This window comes from Larimichthys crocea, chromosome XI (genome assembly GCF_000972845.2).
Source record: "Larimichthys crocea isolate SSNF chromosome XI, L_crocea_2.0, whole genome shotgun sequence".
Lineage (NCBI taxonomy): Eukaryota > Metazoa > Chordata > Actinopteri > Sciaenidae > Larimichthys > Larimichthys crocea.
The window spans coordinates 16,301,632-16,321,865 of NC_040021.1; the positions used below are offsets into that span (position 1 = coordinate 16,301,632).

General features: G+C 42.0%; 1 protein-coding gene across 7 annotated transcripts in view; it reads right to left on the reverse strand.

The window, feature by feature from the left end:
* Positions 1 to 20,234, reverse strand: part of ccdc85cb (coiled-coil domain containing 85C, b) — a 46,199-nt gene that overhangs the window by 15,495 nt on the left and 10,470 nt on the right. For all 7 annotated transcript variants that reach the window (XM_027283987.1, XM_019269879.2, XM_027283988.1 and 4 more), the window contains one exon: positions 524 to 603. In XM_027283987.1, the coding sequence (XP_027139788.1) occupies positions 524 to 603 (80 nt within the window). The remainder of the gene's footprint in view (positions 1 to 523; positions 604 to 20,234) is intronic.

Genomic DNA, 20,234 nt, shown 5'->3' on the forward strand with positions numbered 1-20,234 from the left:
CATAACTTGACCAATTAATATTTGTTTTAGTTTGAATTTTCACCGCCTGTAGTGGTGTGTATGTAACACACACCTCTGCAGATTGACATGTGAACTCCTTGTGAACCAGACAAGAAACTCTGCCCCCCCCCTTGTCACACTCCCCACCTCCACTCACTCAGTCCTCCATCCTCCAAATTTAGGAGAAGTCAGAGCAAGGTCAACTTGGGAGAAATGCTTTACTCTGTCACCGTCACTTAATGCCCCCCCTCCTCTCTCATCTCTCCTCTGCTCCCAAAGTTCGCCTCGGGGGCTAACATCACTACTCCCTACTGAGGCTTACTGACTCCCTATGAATTAAACATGGATAACCATATTCTCAGACTAACAAGGAGGATGTTGTGAGGGGTCGGCTTCACAGAGACATCAGGAAACCACTTTATCTCATCACAGCTGCCTATGTTTGGAGTTAAGTTCAAATCGTACTGGACTGGGCTTACTAGTGTAACTGGGCAACATTTACATATGTAGATCTGCACCTCACCTGCGAGAGAAGCTTGTTGTTATCATCCTCCAGGATCCGCACTTTCGTCTCCAGCTGCCTGATGTAGTTGGAGGAGGAATCTGTAGGAGAGACGAAGAAGAAAGGAGGGAGAAGCGGTTAGTAAATGGAAAACAGACAGGCTAGGAAATTGGTAATAAATGACCAGAAAAAAATAGAGAAAAGGGGCTGTGGTATTCCCTTCTGCTCAAAAGATATAAATCCTACAACAACCAGAATGCACTGGGCTGATCTGCAGTACAATCTGTATTTCAAACAACAGCACTCAGAGCTGGCAAACGGGCAGGGACCTCTGGGTGCAGACGGCATGTTCATTTGCATATACTACACACATTATAATGAGAGTTGCAAAGTTTCCCTTTTCAGCTAATTAGCACTAAACCAAAGTACCACAGAGTCTGATGGGAATGACATTAGTTTAGCAAGTATTCAGCTATAAACCAAATGATTAGACTAATGACAAGTAAAAGGTAACAAGTATCAGAAATTATTACAGTTATTTTCATTGTCAATCTTGTCAACATGTTGATCATCTTTCTTAATATTTAGCCTAAAAACACATCAGAAAACAAATGCCAATCAATGTTTCCAAAAGCTACCAACCGACAGTCAAAAACCAAAAAACAATCAATCATGAAACAGAGAATATCTGCAAATTTCCCATTTCTAGCACCTCAAAACTGCAGATATTTAGAATTCATCCTTGTGATTCTAGTGACTAAATTTGAGTTGATTAGTTTTAAGAAAAACTATATTTTTCTGTGAATCTATCAGCTGTGTATAGTGCCTTGTACAAAGCCCCAATGTGCTAAAAAAACTAGCCTCAGCCTGATGTCAAGGGTCAAGCACTGAGTGTTCCCACCCAGATTAGCAGTGCTTGACCTAACTTTCGACCTCATACTTGACTGAGGCCATTTCACAGTTTGGCTCACATTCTCCTGCACTGCCTAATCATTGCGAAACAGAGATCAATGGTATATTTGATAAGAAAACCACCTGACAACAATCTAACCATGTCCTAATTGCTCCACAGAGATTCCCCTCAAATGTTGTTTATCCTGATAAAGCAGCATCCCGTGTCGACATGGATCAACTCTACCCAGTTCAAACCAGGGACAGGAGCTGTGCGAAGAGTGGAGGTGCAGCTTGACTCAGTATGTGGCACGGAGCCTGGTATCTGAAAAGGCATGATTAATTTACAGTGAGATCAAAGCTGAAGGTACACACACAGGAAGCGCACTCTGGCAACTCTCACACAGCTTTATTTTGTTTTGTTTTCTAAGTGGAAGTACAGAGAGACAGAGAGCGGAGAGGGTGATGGGGAGATACAACAAAGCCGATGGGGAGGTTGCTGATGAAAACGCTGGGTTGAGTTAAGACGCAGATGAGAAGTCACTGCTGTAGGGTATTGAACACACACACACACACACACACACATACACACTTTAAATCACAGCTAGGTAACTCTGACCTGACTTTGTTTTTCCTTAACTGACCCTAACATGTCTAACCAGTCTGTTAGTCATGTAATGAAGCTAATTAGCACTTTGCAACCAGGGGGCGCTATTCTGCAGAAATCCAATATCAAAAACACACACACACACACACACAGATCATAGTTACACTCTTGTGGCACACAAAGGTGAGCATTCACTATGTTTATATGGACTTGATTCAAAAGGTTATGGTCAGCTTTATGCAGGATCCTGACATCATGTGAAACAAGTAACCAGTTCCCACCATCAGGGTAACAGATTAGACATATGCAGCTCAGATTAACTTCTCAGCATCAGTCCTAATGCTCCACTATCATTACTGGACAACTGAAGGAAGTTATGTCTACCAAAGTCACAGCAGGGCCTGCAGGCCTATCTATGTCCATCCACCTGACTTTTTTTTTGAGGTCCTATGCGGACAGCACTGTCGGCTGGCTGGTTAGACGCCGGTTGGACAGCTAGACCAGGAGGCCGCAGTGGCCAGAGCCGCTGCTAATCCTCTCGTCCTGCCTTGTGACCCTCTAATCTGGATTCATCTGCTGCCCTGACCTGCGGCCAGATCTCAAGCCGATTAGGATGAAGGTTCCTTCAGCCTTCAGTCATCCCCCGGTGCACTCAAACAACAAAGAGAGAAACCACAGCAAGAAGGAGAAGATGGAAAATTAATGTTCATTGCCTTATCCCCCCTCGTCCTCCTCCCTCGGTGCTGTGTGTATTTAGATTACAGAGATTGAGATCTTACACCAGTAATCCAATAAACTCTAAAGTCATCTAGAGTCTGTCAGGCTTATGTTTTTATCTCCTTCGAAATAATTAAACAAAAATCAAGATAAGAAATCAAAGATAAATATTGATACGTAGCTGAGGTGTACTCTATTTGACTAGAGAAACCCAGAGGTGGCCTGTAGTGAGGAATCCCACTGTCATGAGCAGTCTTCACATACCACAGCTCTCCCTTCCACTCCCCGTCTCTAAGCCTTTGATGTGCTATAGAGGGGTTATGTTAAATCTCAGAGCGCATTACTGCAGCATCACACATGACATGATTGAGAGGTCCTGCTTAAATATGTGCAGATCTGCCGTGGGAACAGAAAAAACACACTGTGCACACACAAAGTGTCTCGACACCTCCCTTTCACACACACACACACACACGCACGCAAACACACACACACACACAGTAGACATGCATAGAGCTGCAGGGATCTACAGGGAGAATGTAGCCGTCACCCTCTCTTTAACACCCGGCTCCAGAAAGTCATCCTGGTGGGAGATAGGGGTCAGGCAATTGAAGTGTCTCCCTGGCTCCCCTGCCACTCCTCCAGCCTTTCATCCCCTCCATGCCTCCGGCTTCACATACTCTACCCTCTCCTTCATAAAGCTGGAAGATCATACAGGGGTTGAGTAACCGAGCTAAAATAATTACCCTCCGAAACTCAACTCTGCATCCACTCTTTTATGCATAACAAGCACCCAGGGAGAGGCCATTATTACTTATGCATAACCTGACTGGGATCTTAAGAGCTGATAAAGTGGGTACAAGGCACTGTGCTGTAGAGCGGTATGAAAGTAAAAGTATCCAACTAAGCAATAAACAAAACAGATAGAGAGACAAAGAGGCAAAGAGAGAAGGGAAACCTTGTCCTCATGATGAACAACTAAGCTATTTTTACCTCTGCACAAGTGTTGTTTACCCAATGAATTGAGAGCATGTGAGAGCTCTTAATGTGAGAGCGTGTGTGTGTGTGTGTGTGCGCGCGCGCGCAGGGACGAGAAGGTGACGCAGACGGTGGCGCGAGTCTGCCCCCCCCCCCCCCACCCCCCCAGCGCGTCACTTTGTATCACGTCAGTGCCGCTGTGACCCACTTCCAGCGGCCACTCCCTCCTTAACTGTGCTCCACTCCCAGTTTCCCTCTCTTTCTGTTTTTATTACATCCCCCTGCTTTGACTCCACGCTCTATTGTCTTCATTTTCTGCTCGTAAAAAAGCGTGTGTGAGGCGCTTTCTTCCAAAAACTTTTACAGAATGAAAGCAGAGCTCCCCCAGAACTTCGTGCAACCTTTAAAAAAGGTCACGACCTCAAATGGTTCTTCTTTGTGTCCTACTGCGCTCCAAACATCCTATCGCCATCTGTCCACTCACAGCTCACTTTGCCTCTGCACCATGCCACAGTTACTCAGAATCACATTGTTTGCAAGATAGTTTTACTTGGAACAAAGCACATTTCTCCATCGGAAATGCAAACAGAAACAACTGCAGAACTAAAACTGAGTAAAAAATGTTAAGCATGAAAGGTCTTGACCTTGGAAACAACAGTTCAAGTTGTAATACACTAGATTTTTCCATTGTATTGAATTTGGGCAGACTGTGTTATGGCTGAAAAAGATTGTAAGAGGTCCTTGATCTGGACCATTTTAGTCAAATCCACATCATAGACTCCTTAAAGGACTTGCTGTACAATTATCGATTATTGGATGATTATACCAATCCAAGCAGCCACTGGTCTTAATGATTTCCCTCAGAGCAGCAAACTCAGCTAAAAGACCAAAATATGTATGTAGCCAAAGCTTGATCCTAAAAGTGCTTGATTTTGTATATTTTCAATAGCAGTCTCTTCCTCCTTTTTCAGATCGCCTTTCCACCTCTACATTTGTTCTTTCCCTCTGTCACGCCTCCTCTATATATGTTCCAACTCCCAGTGCAGGGGCAGTGGGTGGTTGAGTTTATTAGATGTCAAGGCAGGCCATTCTTTTTCCAGCAAATAAGAAAGTACAGGCAGAAAGCAGAAAGCCAGGCATGCTGGTAAAGCGGTGCTGCGCAAATTAACATGTCTAAAATTAGACCACACGTGTATGAATTTACAATGGGTATTTAGTTGATGCTGACTGTGATGTTACAACTAGAGCAAAACTAGCCTCTGCTCTGTTGACTCCAAGGGTCTTTGATACATCAAAGTAGCTTTGGTAGAATTGTATGATAAAGAAGGGCCAGGCTTCCTTTAAGTTTCTATGTCAGATCCCATGACCCATAGAAGCCTGCAGTGCATTGGAATCACTCTGGTTTTATTATTCCTGGCTCGGCTCTGGCTTTCATCTCCTATTCACAGCTGTAACGCTGTGTTTTAGCACAGACATGGATATTCTCTCAGCGATGTGTGTACATGTGCGTGGAGTATGAATGAGTGAATGTGGAGCATTTGCAAGATCGGGAACGCATGTGGGTTGCATGGGTATCTGAGGTAACTGTGTGTGTGTGTGTGTGTGTGTGTGTGTGTGTGTGTGTGTATGCGTGTATGTGTATATATATATAGTGTGTGTGTGTCCGTGTGTAGGAGGGAGGGAGAGCAAACGAGAGGGTTTGTGCGAGAGAGGGGATTTTTAAACCCATCTGTGATTACACTGTATGTGTGCTCAAGGCAGGAGGTTGGGTCAATTACCTCAAGATGTTGAAGAAAGAGCAGAAACAGTCCAAACAGTCTCTCTCCCTCTCTCTGCACCAACACCCAAGTCAAAGTACAATGAATTCCATGAAATCTGATCTCACTGGCTACAGAAAGTCTAATTTATCATACGAAAACATTTCCATTAACCGGCAACTTCAAAAACCTCGAGAAAAATCAAGAGAATCTGACTGGGACCCACATTAAAACTTGAAGAAAGGGAGGGTAAAGATGAAAAAATTGAGAGGGAAATGGGATGTGAAGAGAGAAAAAAGAAACAAAGAAGGAGAGAGGCACCACCGCCTCTAGTCAGAACTTGGTGCCAGTTAGGCGAGCCTGGTTTCGTCGGGGAAAAAAGAGCCTGACTGCTTTTACATTAGGCTTGAAACTCTTGAGTTATTTTCATTCTTGATTAACCTGTTGATTATTTTTATGATTGTTTAGTCTATAAAATCTTGGGAAACAGTGAAAATTGCAACCCGATGTGATGCTTTAAGTTCCTTTTTTGTCTGACTCTTGACGATCTAATGCTTCCAGCATGTAAAACTATATGAGGACTAACCAGTGAGTTTCAGAAATGTAATGTCTCAGGTGAAGAGTTTGGCACAGGTTGCCAAAAACAATATAAAAGCAGCAGACCAACATGTTGGTCCTTTTCTAACGCGATATAAAACCGCACAAAATAGTGCAGTTAGCTTGTGATAATACTCTTTGCCTGTTGAGGTAACTCTAGGGTACTGTTGTAGGAAGTAAGCCAGTTTGAGCAAGAGCTGACACTTTTACTTTTGATATCATTATTTTGGCCTAAGAGAGGCAATGAAGGGAGACACCAAGACCTTCTAAACTCTTTAGAATCCCTCTTACTACAGGTCCATGCACACCACCACATGTGGAGAAATCTAAAGCTCAACAGGTCTGCCTAGTTACAGTTGCTAAGATATAATATATATGACTGGACAGTTGCTGTTAGGGATTTCGCCTAATTGTTTCAGTTCCATGTTCCTTATTTTCCATTCTCAACACAAGCTGCACATTCCGACACACACTAAAGAGCTAAGGAATGGTGTGCACATATGCAGTACATGAGTGTAGGTAGGCTTGTGTTATGTCTTGCATGTCTGTATGGGTATAATGAACTTGCAACCCTTCTTGTGTGTCTGTATGAACTGCATGTGTGTGTGTGTGTGTATGGCTATGTGCGCGAGTGCATGCCTCCTTTGCTTGGCTGCCCAGCGCTCGGTCATAGCCAGGGTAAGCCGACCAGAGGAACAGAGCCGAGCAAGTTAAGTGGGCACCCATGCTGCATTAATGAGGGGGATGGCAGAACCTGGCAACCCAAGCACGTAAACCACGGGCCCCTGGAAGGGCTTCAAAGGCTCGACTGGCTCATCAGCTGGCAGGGAGCTAACCCCATCTGACAAGACATGGCACCCGCTCTAAGGGAGAGAGAGCACCTCACCTCGCCACGCACTCTGTAGTGTGTGTGTATGTGTGTGTGTGTGTGTGTGTGTATGTGTGTGTGTGTAGACATGTTTTCTCATATGCATGTGAATGTTTCAAAGTGTGTGTGTGTGTGTGTGTGTGTCTGCATGTTATAACAGCACAGCACACTCTATGCTTGAAGAGAGACGATCCATGCTGAGCGACCAGTGTGAAAGTTAAAGTGCAAAAATGAATTACACGTCAAAAGGGCGGCTTTTGCGTATCAACAACTCTTAAACATTGACCAGGTGAATTCAGCTTTTTAATCATTTGCCCGCTTGTCAACAGCACGGCCAATCAGAGCTCACTAATAACCAGAGACAGCTTTAACGGGTTTTAACTCAGCACTGAATGTATTTTCTCTGATGAGCTGCCGAACAGAACGTACAAGAAATCATCAGTGTCAGATAGAAAACTGTGTGGAAGAGAATTTGTGTTGACTTCAATATTGTGTCATGATGGTTTTGTGAAGCCCCTGTTTGGTTCTGCAGTGGAAACAAGACTCCTGATTGGCTGCCAGGGGACCTTGGACCTTGACCACATGCAGATACTGAATATATAATGTGTGTGTTCACTGAGTAATACTTTTACAAAAAGTGCTTTCTGTCTACTACTCTGGACTTCCCTTTGCTAAAATGCTTTCCTGTCTACCTTGAAAATAACTTCTAAGCAATTAGTGGATTAACCAATTAGATTCAACCAACAAAAAAATTTATTGGTAACAATTTTGATAATCAGGTTTATAGGTTAAACATTTAGCCATTCCAACTTCTGACGTCAATTCCTGAGCTCTTCAAAAGGTTCTTGGTCCCCTGAGAAAGGTCCTGCAGTGGAAAGTCCCTACAAATAATGGTTCAGCTTCCCACCAAATAGCAAAAGAATTTCAATGGACACAGACACAGACAGTACACATCCTTCTTCCCTTATATTGTAGATTTAGAAATACTATCCATTTTTCCAGAAGAGTTCAGGGTAAACATGTTACAAAACAGGTGTTCACATGCATATTTCCCAACATAAATTAATCTGTCTGGATAAAACAGAGCGAAGTCGATGAGTAACACTATCGACTTAATCTAATTAAACACAATAACCACAACATGTTATAATTACACCCACTGAAGTCATTTCAAGTTGCGTGGAGGTCAGCTGGGGCTCTTTAATCTATCAAAGGTTGTTAATGTCCGTTGAGTGGAAATTGAAGACCAGTATAAATCTCCCATGTCAAGCTATTGATCAGTCTGTCAACAGCCTTAGTGGGAGGGAAAGACAGAGGAACAGACAGAGAAGTAGTTTATTAATAGGTATTCCAGCAGACAGCAACAAAGACGTGTGTCTCGTTGCTATCACACATCCTGTCCAGCAAAGTGATGCGTCCCTCCCCTGTCTCCACAGCTCGCCGTCACCACCCTTGCAGGGTCAGCGGACGCCTTCACACGCCTGCAGCTGTGTGCGCCCGGCTGAAAATGTGTCTATGTACGTGTGATATTTGTGTGGGTCCATGTGCCGTTTATAAATAACAAGTACACTGATTACGTGACCGATATGTGTAAGGGGTTGTTGGATCATTTTGAGCGTGACCAAGTAAAAAGTTGTCTAGTTTAAAAAGAAAACACTTATTGCTTGACTACAACATAGCCATCAAACAACAGCAACACAGCTTATGTATTTCGTAGATCAGGCCACTTGTAAGGCTGGTGCCCTATGCCCTTAATCTTTTGATTAGACTAGAAGAATGGCAATCTGGCAGCTAGTTTACAGCAGAAGTTTAATCCCATGAAATCAAAGCTGTGGGTTTAGATTTGGTCCACACCCTTAATTACTGTCCATGTGTATGTGCGGTGACTATTCACTGTCAAACAAAACAAAGATTAGTAACATTTGGAGATGGATTGGCTATGAACGTTTGTTTGTCTTTGGTAAAACCAAGCCTATATGTTACATTATGTTGCAGATTACCTTTCCACAACGTTTTTGAACTGTTGCAAATTAATTTAAGCACTTGAACTTAAGCAAATGAATAAAGTCAAGACTATGTTTAGAGCATGTTTGCACTCTTGATTAAAGGAGTAAAAATGTTTCTGGATAAGGACATGGACTCCATTAAAGCCATCTGCTGTAAAACATCTTCTGTTAAGTATTATCTTAAGACCTTCAAAATCTGCTTGCTGTGTCACACTGAGTAACACTCATGACCCTTGACACTGAAAGTCAGGGGTCATAACTCTTGACCGAATCAAGGATGGGACACTACATTCCTCTGGATCAGTCAACCAGTTAGATGCTCTGCTTAGAAGAACGTGGTGGCTGTGGAATTACTTTACTGCTACAGAGATTTCCCCTTATTTGTTTTAAATGGCACTGCACAACTATACAATCCCCTTTTGTTTAAACACATTTCAGTGTCATACAGCCGTTCAGATCGATTTTTTTGTTGGGGTGATTACATGCCTTTTGCTAGCAGGAATTATGAATATGTACTTGTTGGTTAAAGTGAGTTAAATCATGCCCCTTTCAACAAAAACATTTAGAAAATGTCAACTAAAACAGCAATTAACGCTTAACAGATATGTTGCCTATAAACGTCTGGATATCAACATGATACCACACGGTGCCCATGAAAGGCTTTGCAGAAGATGCTTAAGGAGATGGCTGTCTTTACCTCGCACAACCCACAACCCACCGCAGTGTGTAAACAAACACCAGAGGGCATTGTGGGTAGAGGACGTCCTCCCAGAGCCCATGGCCCTCTTTAACCTCATTCCTCTCCCCGTTACCACGGTTTCACCACCGCAAACCCCATGGCAACCTCATTTGCATAAATCTGCATGCCTCCCCGTTCCTTTAAAAGCCCGTCTGACTGACTGCTGAGCTGGCAAAGGTTGTGCTTATGTAAGCAGAGTCTAGCAGCTAGCAGTTAGATGGTAAACACAGAGAATGTTCCTTCAATAAGTATAACCCTGAAACCCCTTTATTATCAGCCTCTGAAAATCCCATCTGCCATGTGGGTTCTGATGCAATCTGCAAACCGGCACTTCTTCCAATCCAGTGAAAATAACCTTTTCTTTCCAGTGACATCATCTAGTGGTTTCATTACTGTTTACATGAATAATAACCGCCTCCGATTTCATTCTAATGCAAATCGAAGAGAAAGGGGGAGCCGGCAAGATCCAACTTGTGGCTCTGGTGTTTAATCCAAGTGCTGACAAAATCTAGCTCTCGTGTTTTGGTTGACTATATCTCAAAACAAAGAATCATCACCTGTGACAACATGGACAAAATCCCAGAAATTACTGCAAAAAGAACACGAGTAAGAATAATCCTGTCTTGTAATTTCAACAAAATGTGTAACTACTAAAGAGAAGGCAAAGCTCTTGAATGAAACCAAACCCTATCCAGTCACTGGTGTCATCTGGAGCTTTACCAACCATTAACCAAGCACTGATGGATAAAAGGGATCTCCAAAGGGCTATTAGCAAAGTAATTGCCACAAAGAGAAAGAGCTTTTACGTAAGAGCTGTCCAGATAGACAGTTATCTCATCCCAAACATGGCTAAAATTGGATTGATGTTGGATTGGAGTTCCATAGCCTTTGACATGCCCCGACAACAGCATTTTGAGATGTGGTGAAACTAAGCAAAAGCGACAGCACTTATACTCTGCAGTCGCCGAGAAAGAGGCCATTAGAAAGGAAAAAGGAGAATGAGAGCGAGATGTACATACAGTAGGGAGAGGGAGACAAGAGATACAGTGCAGACAGGACCTGAACAGACATAATAACCAAGGGAATTCTATTACTCTCCCATTATGAATGGTTAGCGCTGGCTCAGGGCTAGACTGCACAGCTTCATCCAGGTCTGCACTACAAAATAAAACAAGGCTAGCCAGGACTCATTATCCATGTCACTGAATTTATCCCTGGAGACTTTTCCTGTGTGATCTTTCAGCTGGAAATCACGTCTACCTACTCGCAAAAAAAAGAAAAAAAGGGTGCTGTATCTGGCTTTGAGTCGCAGACACCCTCATCCTCCCTCTGCAGGGAAGAATGGTCTCCAAACAGGGACACACATTCACAGAAAGAGGCTATTTTTAACCCCCAGCAGAAAATCTCCTTGCAAGAAGCAGCAGCAGCAAAATAACATTTTTATCTTCCGAATGTCTGCACACGCTGCACTCCCCTTCCTCCGCCGACGGCAAACAGCATCAGACAGAGAAAGAGAGAAAGCACATGTGTATCTGTGTATGTTTGCGAGTGTGAAAAATGTGGTCAGAGGTGTGAGACATCACAGAGAGAGTCAAGTGAGCGTAAATGCGGGTGACGTTTTTAAAGATGTAAACTTTCACAAGCCCTGACATGCAAACATTAGCCTGGTCTGCCTGGTTGAGAGATGGGCCACACCGACAACATGTTATCTTAACTCGTCTGGTTTTTGATCAGAGCTGCCAAGCATTCCCAAGGTGTCTGATCCTGTCTGATTGTTTCCAGTTTAAATTCATCTGGAACAAAGCGTGCCTTGCAACATGCCAAATGTTTGTGTGATCCAGCTTCTCCAATGTGACTTTTTTCTTTACCTTCCATCAATAAGTGTTCTACCTGTTGTGTGATGTTTTTAAATTTGTGTATAAAAAAGGTTTTCATCAGGTTTTCTATGTGGTTTTCATGTGTTTTTTAGGCTAAAATAAATATTAATCCAGTGGCTCACAACCTTTTTGACCTGAATGTGGTGACCCCTTATGATGGTCTGCCCTGTATATGAGCTGTGACAACTTCAGAATGTTTTCAGAGGATACATTTGATTGAAAAACACAAATATTAGCAAAGATTGCATGTTTCTCTTCTTTGTCACACTGTCAAGCTTGACACTTGTATCCCTTGGTGTATCCCGACCACCAGGTTGGAAACCACTGTATTATACAAAAATGTATTCAAACTATAAACAACTATTATGCCTACATTCAGATGATACAAGAAAGTGTACTTTACTTTAACATTATTTATTTTTAGCAGTCCAGGTCTGATGAAGACACATGGCGAGCATTCAACAGTGAAAACGTTGTATTCTTGTATACTAACTGCAAAGATACACTGTGTACTGGCAAAATGCATGTGAGAGCTCTATAAAGTCTACAATCGATAAAACAAGCAGCAACTCAGCCTAACACAGCTCCAATCATGTGATCGTGATTAATCACACCAGTAAAGACTTAATTGGAGCTAATGAATGGCTTCATCAAGCAGTGTTGTTACAAACAACAACCCTTTTTCTACCCGTAAGACAATAATGACATTTATAACTGCTGCTGCCGCCTGAGTCAAACAAGTTTAAAATTTAGGGCATTACATTTGATCGGATGATGGAGTGGATTATGGCATTATAAATATCCGGTATGCCAGTGCATAGAGAAGGTTTTAAATGTCATTATACACTGTGATGTGGTATATCACAAGGGTACCGATTCCATAACTGCCACTGCAGGCCTAAACCCTCTGACTTTATAGCCATTAGGTTTATTAGTGTAGCTTGTACAGGGGGCAAAAGCACACACACAACCACAGGAACAAATTCCATTAGGGGACTATTGGTTTATAGCCAGATGGTTAACCTGCCCTGAATCAATCTGATGAAGACTACAGTTCAGCAGGACTCCATCACACATGCAAGCAAACACAGATGCACACAAATACACAAACACATAAATACCCCATAAAGCCTAATGGAAACTCATCAACCGGTAATTTTATTATAGAGACCTCCCCGACACCCCATCGCCATGTGGTCAAGTCACGCTTTCTCACTTTATGATGCATGGCTATCATTTAAACAGCAGGGTGGTTACAGGGGCAGTGTGGTTTGATACGTACATCCTCTGACATGGCAGAATCATAAGCCGGCCTCATCAATCTACCAGCTGCAGTCTTTGAAGATTTTTCTGGGTCTGGGTCCCATAAATGGAATGCAAAACAGCAAAATGTGTTCCCAAACTATAAAATAAAACTGTTTGTGACGGGAAAATCAGAGCTGTGGCTGAAGCTGATGTGCTGCCACTGGATTCCAAAGCCACCAAACTGTAGGGGATGGTTGAATAAAATACTTGTGCTACTGGGTAAATGATCTAAAAGACAGATTTAAGAATCCCACAAAACTGCTTCTGAAAGAACAATTTGAAGAGGCCCAAAATAAACTCTTCAGTATGACTTCATGTTGAATGAAGCAACACCCAGCCCAGTCCTGGAAACAAATATCTAGCTAGCCTGGTTAGTTTTTAACTGATCATGAACTTTAAAGTAATAGTCTGACATGTTGTGAATATGCCAGTTTACTTTTTTGCAGAGATGTGGATAAAAGATTGATACAACTGGGAGTGGGCGATACAGCCCTAAAATAATATTACAATATTTCTGCAATAATTATATTCTGGACAATATGACAAAAGATTTTTGGTTCCTGTACTCGACCACTGTTGTATTTACCCCTTTGTTTTGGTATTCTTGCACTTCTTGCATGACGCGATAGTTTGTTATACTTTTGTAACCAAACCAATTCCTCACCACTCCCATTTTTGGAACATGCTCCTTGAGCCGTTATTGCTATGTGTGAAAGGTATGAAGTCTAAATATAAATCTGTCTTGTCTATATTAAAAATAACACTAGTATCATCTTGAACACCATGATATGGCACAGCGCAAGATAAAACACTTGTGTCTGTATGCTAAATATGACGCTACGGCATGCGGTTCATTAGCTTAGCTTAGCATAGCAACAAGGCTGGAAACGGGGGAAAAAAAATGTCAGAAATTCAAAAAATCTGCAGACCAGTAATTTCCTGAGGCGTCTGCTGGTTGCATGCAATGGCTCCTGGCAATAAATAGCCCAATAAATAACCCGCTGTAAAAGACAGAATGTTTCCTGCAGCTAAACTAAGCTTAGCGGCTGCTGGCTCCAGTTAGGCTACATATTTACCATACATACACGTGATTGGTATCAACCCCCCCGTTTTGCCAAGAAAGCAAATAACAAATCAAATGTTTTAATAGGCCAAATATTAAAAATATAGTGATATGGGTGTGCTTTATTGTATCATTTATGCTAATATCTGGAGACACCAGGAGCCACAGACATTTAATGTGTGATATTACAAACTTCGTGTTTCGCGTCAACAGCATCCAATCCAATCCAATCCACTTTATTTATACAGCACGATTTTAGCAAACACAGGGTTTCCAAAGTGCTGCACAATACGATAGAACACAATGAATAACAATATAGAAACACAACAAAACATCAAGTAGATAATAGAAAGATAGAAAACAATAAAAATAAAATGAATAAATGGACGACTAATGCTCAGAAATTACTAATTCTTTTTGGCACCCTTTTATTTTGCTGTGAAGCTGTTTGTCTACTCAAAAAGTCAGTCAGCCAGCACTCCTCCACTACCTCAGAGACCTTTGCAGCCACAGTCAAAAGGCACCAAAGGATGAGTCAACAGCGCAAGCCAGACTAACTTTACCTTGGACAGTACAGCTGGGTCAGACACTGCTTGGCCTCTATTGTCTGCTGCAGAGCCAGCTGTCCACTGTGAGCTGCTGTGTCAGCTCACATTAGCCGTGAGTGACACAGATCAGAACAAGCCAGCGGTGACCAGGTGGTCCCTTCGACTCAATGGATCTTACTGACAGAACCACGGTGAAGATTAAGGAAAGAAGGGGAGATGTAGGAAGAGGCAAATCATATTTTAGGATCGATTCTAATATATGTATATAGTTTAATAAAAGTAAGTAATGGAAACCTCTAATAATCTTACAGCAAAAACTCCAGATTAGCTTGTCAATGACATCAATCTCTTGCTTTTTAAAAAATTATTTTTACTTAATTTATCACGTTAGAAGTATCTCCTCTCTGCCCTGCATGTGTGGATTTCCTCCATGTGTTTCCTCCCGCGCTTGAAAGACACACAGGTCAGCCTAACTGTGATTGCGCGTGAAGTGTGAATGTGTTAGTCCGTCAGCCTGTGCGTCACATTGTGATTGACTGGCAACCTGTCCAGGTTTCCTCTCACAGTGTTGGGAAAGATTCCATCTATTCTGTGCAGGATGAAGCGGGCATAGAGAAGAATGATTCTGATTTGATTGCATCTGTGTGGCATCAGCACAGTGCCTGAAAGAAAAGCATACAAGCCTGGATTTTTAATTACACAATAGCCGCTTATTAAAATTTAAAATGCTGCAGGCTGAACACTGTTGTCTGCATATTTATCCGCTACACTTGCTTAATTATTGCCTTCATTTACATTTATTAATAACATATGTTGTACTTTTTCAATAGTGCTGAAATATATACATAATCAAAAGACAACAACGTCCCACGTCTCTCTGTTCAACTTGTGGAATATGAACTCTAATTTGACCCTTCTCTCACATTTTTCTTTACACATGTGGAATCCAATGAAGCAGTTCATCAACAGGGCATGTTCACAGACACTGACGCCTGACTTACATAACCAGCTGTTTTTGTTACATCGTAATGACAATACACTGCGCCGACTTTACCTTTCTTCCAAGTTCCTTTCAGCTGGCTCCTCTCATTGACATTCCCCAGACATGTGAAGTTCCCACCCAAGAGCCATTAAGATCTACAGCTTCGCAGTAATCACAATTTTGCCTTGGATTTTCTCACACTGAAGACCATAACTCAGAGCAAAACTGTAAATAAGTCAACTTTGAGACCACCATTGAGATAACTGATGATAGCGAAGCATTCAAGCAGCTGGAAAAAGTCCAAGTTGGATCAGTTATGCAACACACAGACCACAATATGGTCTGTAAAAGCACAGCCACATCAGAGACTTGCATAGTGTTGCATTTGTTGGATTAAGCTGTCGACTGGAATGTGGAGAGGGAGTATGTTTACTTATGTGTATTTGTACTGTTATAATGCAGGAATCTCTAACATCATGTACAAAGCAGACTCAAAGTTCCAATGTAGGCAATAATATTAATTCCTTGAAACCTTTTAATTCTCTTGGTTTTCAGTATTTTAGAGATGAAAGTATCAGAAATCAGTTATGCAAGTAAAAACTCTTTTGACATTATTATTATATGAATTATTTATGTTGCCAAAAGGCTTGAAAAAAAAAAGTACTTTGCTAGATTTTCTTTTTTTACCGGGAGAGTAAAAACAAGTGCAAATGTAAAGCACAGTGATAGCAGCTGTGCAAGTGGAGATAAAACAGATTTCGCTGTTGAAATATTTACTTCCCTGGAAATAAAGGAGTGAAAAGTCGGCATTCAGGGCTCAGTAGTGTGCATTTTACAGTGCTCTGCAGGTGTAGTGATATTTCTGGTTTAAGTGTTTATTTTCAACCTCTCAGCAGCAGCGGCAGCTGAGGTTTCAGGGATGGTCAGTTTCCAGCTGTGCCTCCTGTGAGTGACATCTTCCTTTTTATATGCTTCTTTTTTCTGCCCTCTCACTGACTCTTTTTTCCCCTTCCCTCTCACCTTTCTCTTTCTGCCTCATCTCCACTGTTTTTCCACCTCCGTTTCCCCTTTCATACTCTCTCGTTGCCCTTTCCTTCTCGCGTCCCCTTCCCTAAATCCTCCACAGACCCGACCATCATCCATTTCTCCTAATCCTAGCTCTCCCTCTTCCATATTTTTCTCGACTCTCCTCATTTCTCAGATTCCCTTCTGCTCAGCCCTCATCAGCTGACAACCACTGATGTGGGCTCCTTGAAAAAAAAAAAAACCTCCGTCAGCCTTTCCACCCATTCTGTAAACTGCGCTGTGGTAAACGCAACATCAACACAATAGGAATCAGTTGCATGCTTCAGCTTTCATTCTACTTTGGCAGGCTTTTATGATACCATTCCCTCATCCAACAGTCAATTATTAACTTCTACATGGAAACAGCTTAGACTGTACCTTTCATCTTGTTCCATGCTGAATACTGCACCATATGTAGCATGGGTCTGGAGAATTTCTAACTGGTAGCACATGGCGACAGACTGCCTCTTCATCCTTTTGTATTTAATGCCTGATGTTTTTGTTGTACATGTGCCGACTACAAGAAGGCCCTACAGGTATACAGTCCACATTCCTCCTTGAGGGACAACAGATTTAAAGCCACCAGAGTCAAGGAAATCCCTGGATCTAGACGCATTCCTCTGCAACAAGATTCGACCTGTTTAGAAAAATGAAACTTGACAGAGGAAATTTGTCAGAAGCACGGCGAAAGATGTACAGTAGAAAGTCACAGAGCAAAAAAAGGGGGTGCCACTGTGCAGAGAAAGCCTGGTAAAGAACACCCCATAATACTGAATAGAAAGGGTATAGTATCCTAGCAACAAGCGAAAGGAGAAGCTGCATGCTCTGCAGTGTCCTCTGTTGCTCCTGAATCTTCAACTTTGCATCTTTCTTTTAGAGGTTCTCCTCAACAACACTGAAGGAGACACCCCATCCCCTCCCTCCCTCCATCCTTTATCCTTCAACTTCCTGTTAGGACACCCTGTTGCACCCTAATAAAGGGCACTTTCATCAAGGGTGCATGGTATTTAACACTGTTATGTCTTCTAAAGGGTTTAAGAGAGCGCCTCGGTTCATACATTGCATATCATACGCAGGGCTACGTGCCATGTATTTAAAAGAGTGGTGGGCAGAGATACAGCTCTGTATCCCGCTCTCCAAATCCTTTTAACGGAGAAGCCCTCCCCTCCTAACCCTCCACCATGTTTCAGAGAGCCACGGCAAAGCTACGGCATCAATGGTTTAATCCCCTTACATCTTTTGTTGACTGAGAGGGGAGCGAGCAAGACAGCGAGGATATATAGGAGATAAGGCACTGTAAAACATCCTCTGAAATCCCCCTTTGTTACTCAATCAATATATTCCATAAAAAAAATAAAAATAGCGATGAGCTATGGAGACAAGCGCAGGTCAAAGAAGAGTCACCAAAGAAATGGGTGAGGTTTCTGAGAAGGATTCTTCTGTGTAGTTGTGTGCGGCGATGTGTGGGAGGGTTCATTGAGTTCACTCATCATTCTAAGCTCACCCAGATGTCACTGAAAATGTCACAGCTGCAGTGGCGTCTCCATCAATTGTTAAGAATCAGAAGCGTATTATATAATGCTGCAGCCTTGTCTGGCCTAGTCCAACATCTAAGTTGTTTAAGTAGTTTTGCAAAAGTAGTTTTGCGCTCATTGTCCACCTTTCCAGTGCAAGATTAAAATCACACCCACACATCCAGACAGGTATTCATGGAAAATTATGAATGCACCTCAGGTGTAAACATGCATGTCATGTAATTCAAAAGACAGAAATCAGTATTGTTACAGTCTTATTTATCAAACCTGTGTGACGCAGTGAACCATCTCAGCCCACAGTTGGTTGGCTTTACTGTAAACATATTAGTTGCTCAAGGTGTGTTTGCTGTCTTCAGTGGTGGATACATTTTGAACACAGCATTGGGATTATTAAAAACTTACTTGCCATTACCACCAGTCACCAAATTTGTTGCAAAATAAAATTACGACAGGATTAAAACTTAAAGTTTAAAGTTCAGTTTTTATCTTGTTATATAAAGGAAGGAATAGAGGAACCATACTCACTACCATACTGCTGGATGACAAAACCTAAAATTTATATCCTGATACATATTTGTAATTTCCAAATACATTTGTTGCACTATATTTTTCTTGTGTCATCTTCTGGTATTTGTCATCTTAAACCACTTAAAGACTTTGGACCTCTGGCCAGATAAAGTGGTTAAACTTCAGCATTGTTGGCCGTCCATAACATTAATAATTTAATAGAATCCATTTATTGCCCAGTGCAAATTATACGCGCTGTAATGTCCATACCATAAAGAAGCATAAATTATATCATAATGCATTTAATTCAGGCTATGACATGTTTATAGTGCCTTGTAAAGGCACACTTGGAAATGTGAACAAATGACAAGCTAATCCCTGATTCAAAATGTGCTGATGTTGAACTCTCCAAAAAACAGCAGCAGAGGAGTGAAGCAGTGTGAGATCAGAACTAAAGAGTCAGCACTATTGGAGAGGAGAAACAGGCCGGCTATAATTGACTGTCAGAAGTGTCATCTCCTGTGTATGAAATATGCTGCATGACGCCCATTTGAAGATGAATAACTGGCTCCATCCAGCTCTATATGAAGCCATAATGGCCGTCATGACATCTCTTCCCTCTATCCTCCATCAAAACACTCTTAAACCAAAGTGTCCCTATCTCCACTTTCATTCCATTCTCCATTTATCAATCCCCACCATGTCCCATTTTAAGAGTGGTCACTGTGGCCAACCAGTGTCAAGCTGCTTGTGTGTGATCAGACATTATACGTCGGCTGAACCCTGATGCTTACACTGATGGAGTTAAAGAGGATCGGACGGAGACCTAGGAACATCTGCAGAGTTTTAGATAATCATGTGGACATCTCTGATGGATGTTCCACCAACATTAATACTCCAATCCTCCAATACTGAAAATGTCAAATAAATGCGCATAGATGAAAGGATGAAACGCACTTGTACTTGTTCCCCTCTCTCTCATCCATCAAGGCTGCCAGCCATTGATTTAGCCAGACAAACTGCCTTGATGATTATCAGCTTTCACCTAAGCGCTTTATGATTGTGACAGTCACATCAGTGGAATCGAACGCTCTACACTTGACTGGCTTCAAAAAAATAATGACTTTGATCAGCCCTTATAATCCAAGGCCAAGCCCAGTTAAGTGGGGTGGTTTTAATACGTTTCTGATGAAATTTCAACAGCAATCAGATTGTCGCTGAATATTCGTCATAAGCAGCACGACGCTGGGAAAACAGATTAATCATCTTTTAATAAACTTAATGTGGGAATTGAACTTGGAATATGGGAGAATATTGATGATGTACTCACAGCAGTGAGATTTCAAAGATGGCCTCTGATCTAACCCGTGTGACTTACCTATTATTCATCTGTCAAAATTCCTCTTTTCCTAATAAAGCACAAGGTTAAAGATCCCACAGGAAACACGTGGGGACAACACTTATGAATGCATTTGATATTTATGTGACTGGTGATTTGTTGTCTATCCTGAGTCACATCTCTAACACGTTTCATGGTAATCTATCCTGTAAAACCATGCACTAGATGAAAAGTCAGTATGAATCAACTTTTGGGAATGTCTATAACAAATTTTATGCCAATCCATTGGGTAGACATCAAGGATGAGTGAAGACTTTGACCTGCCGGTAGTCAGGGGGGTCATCCTCTGGG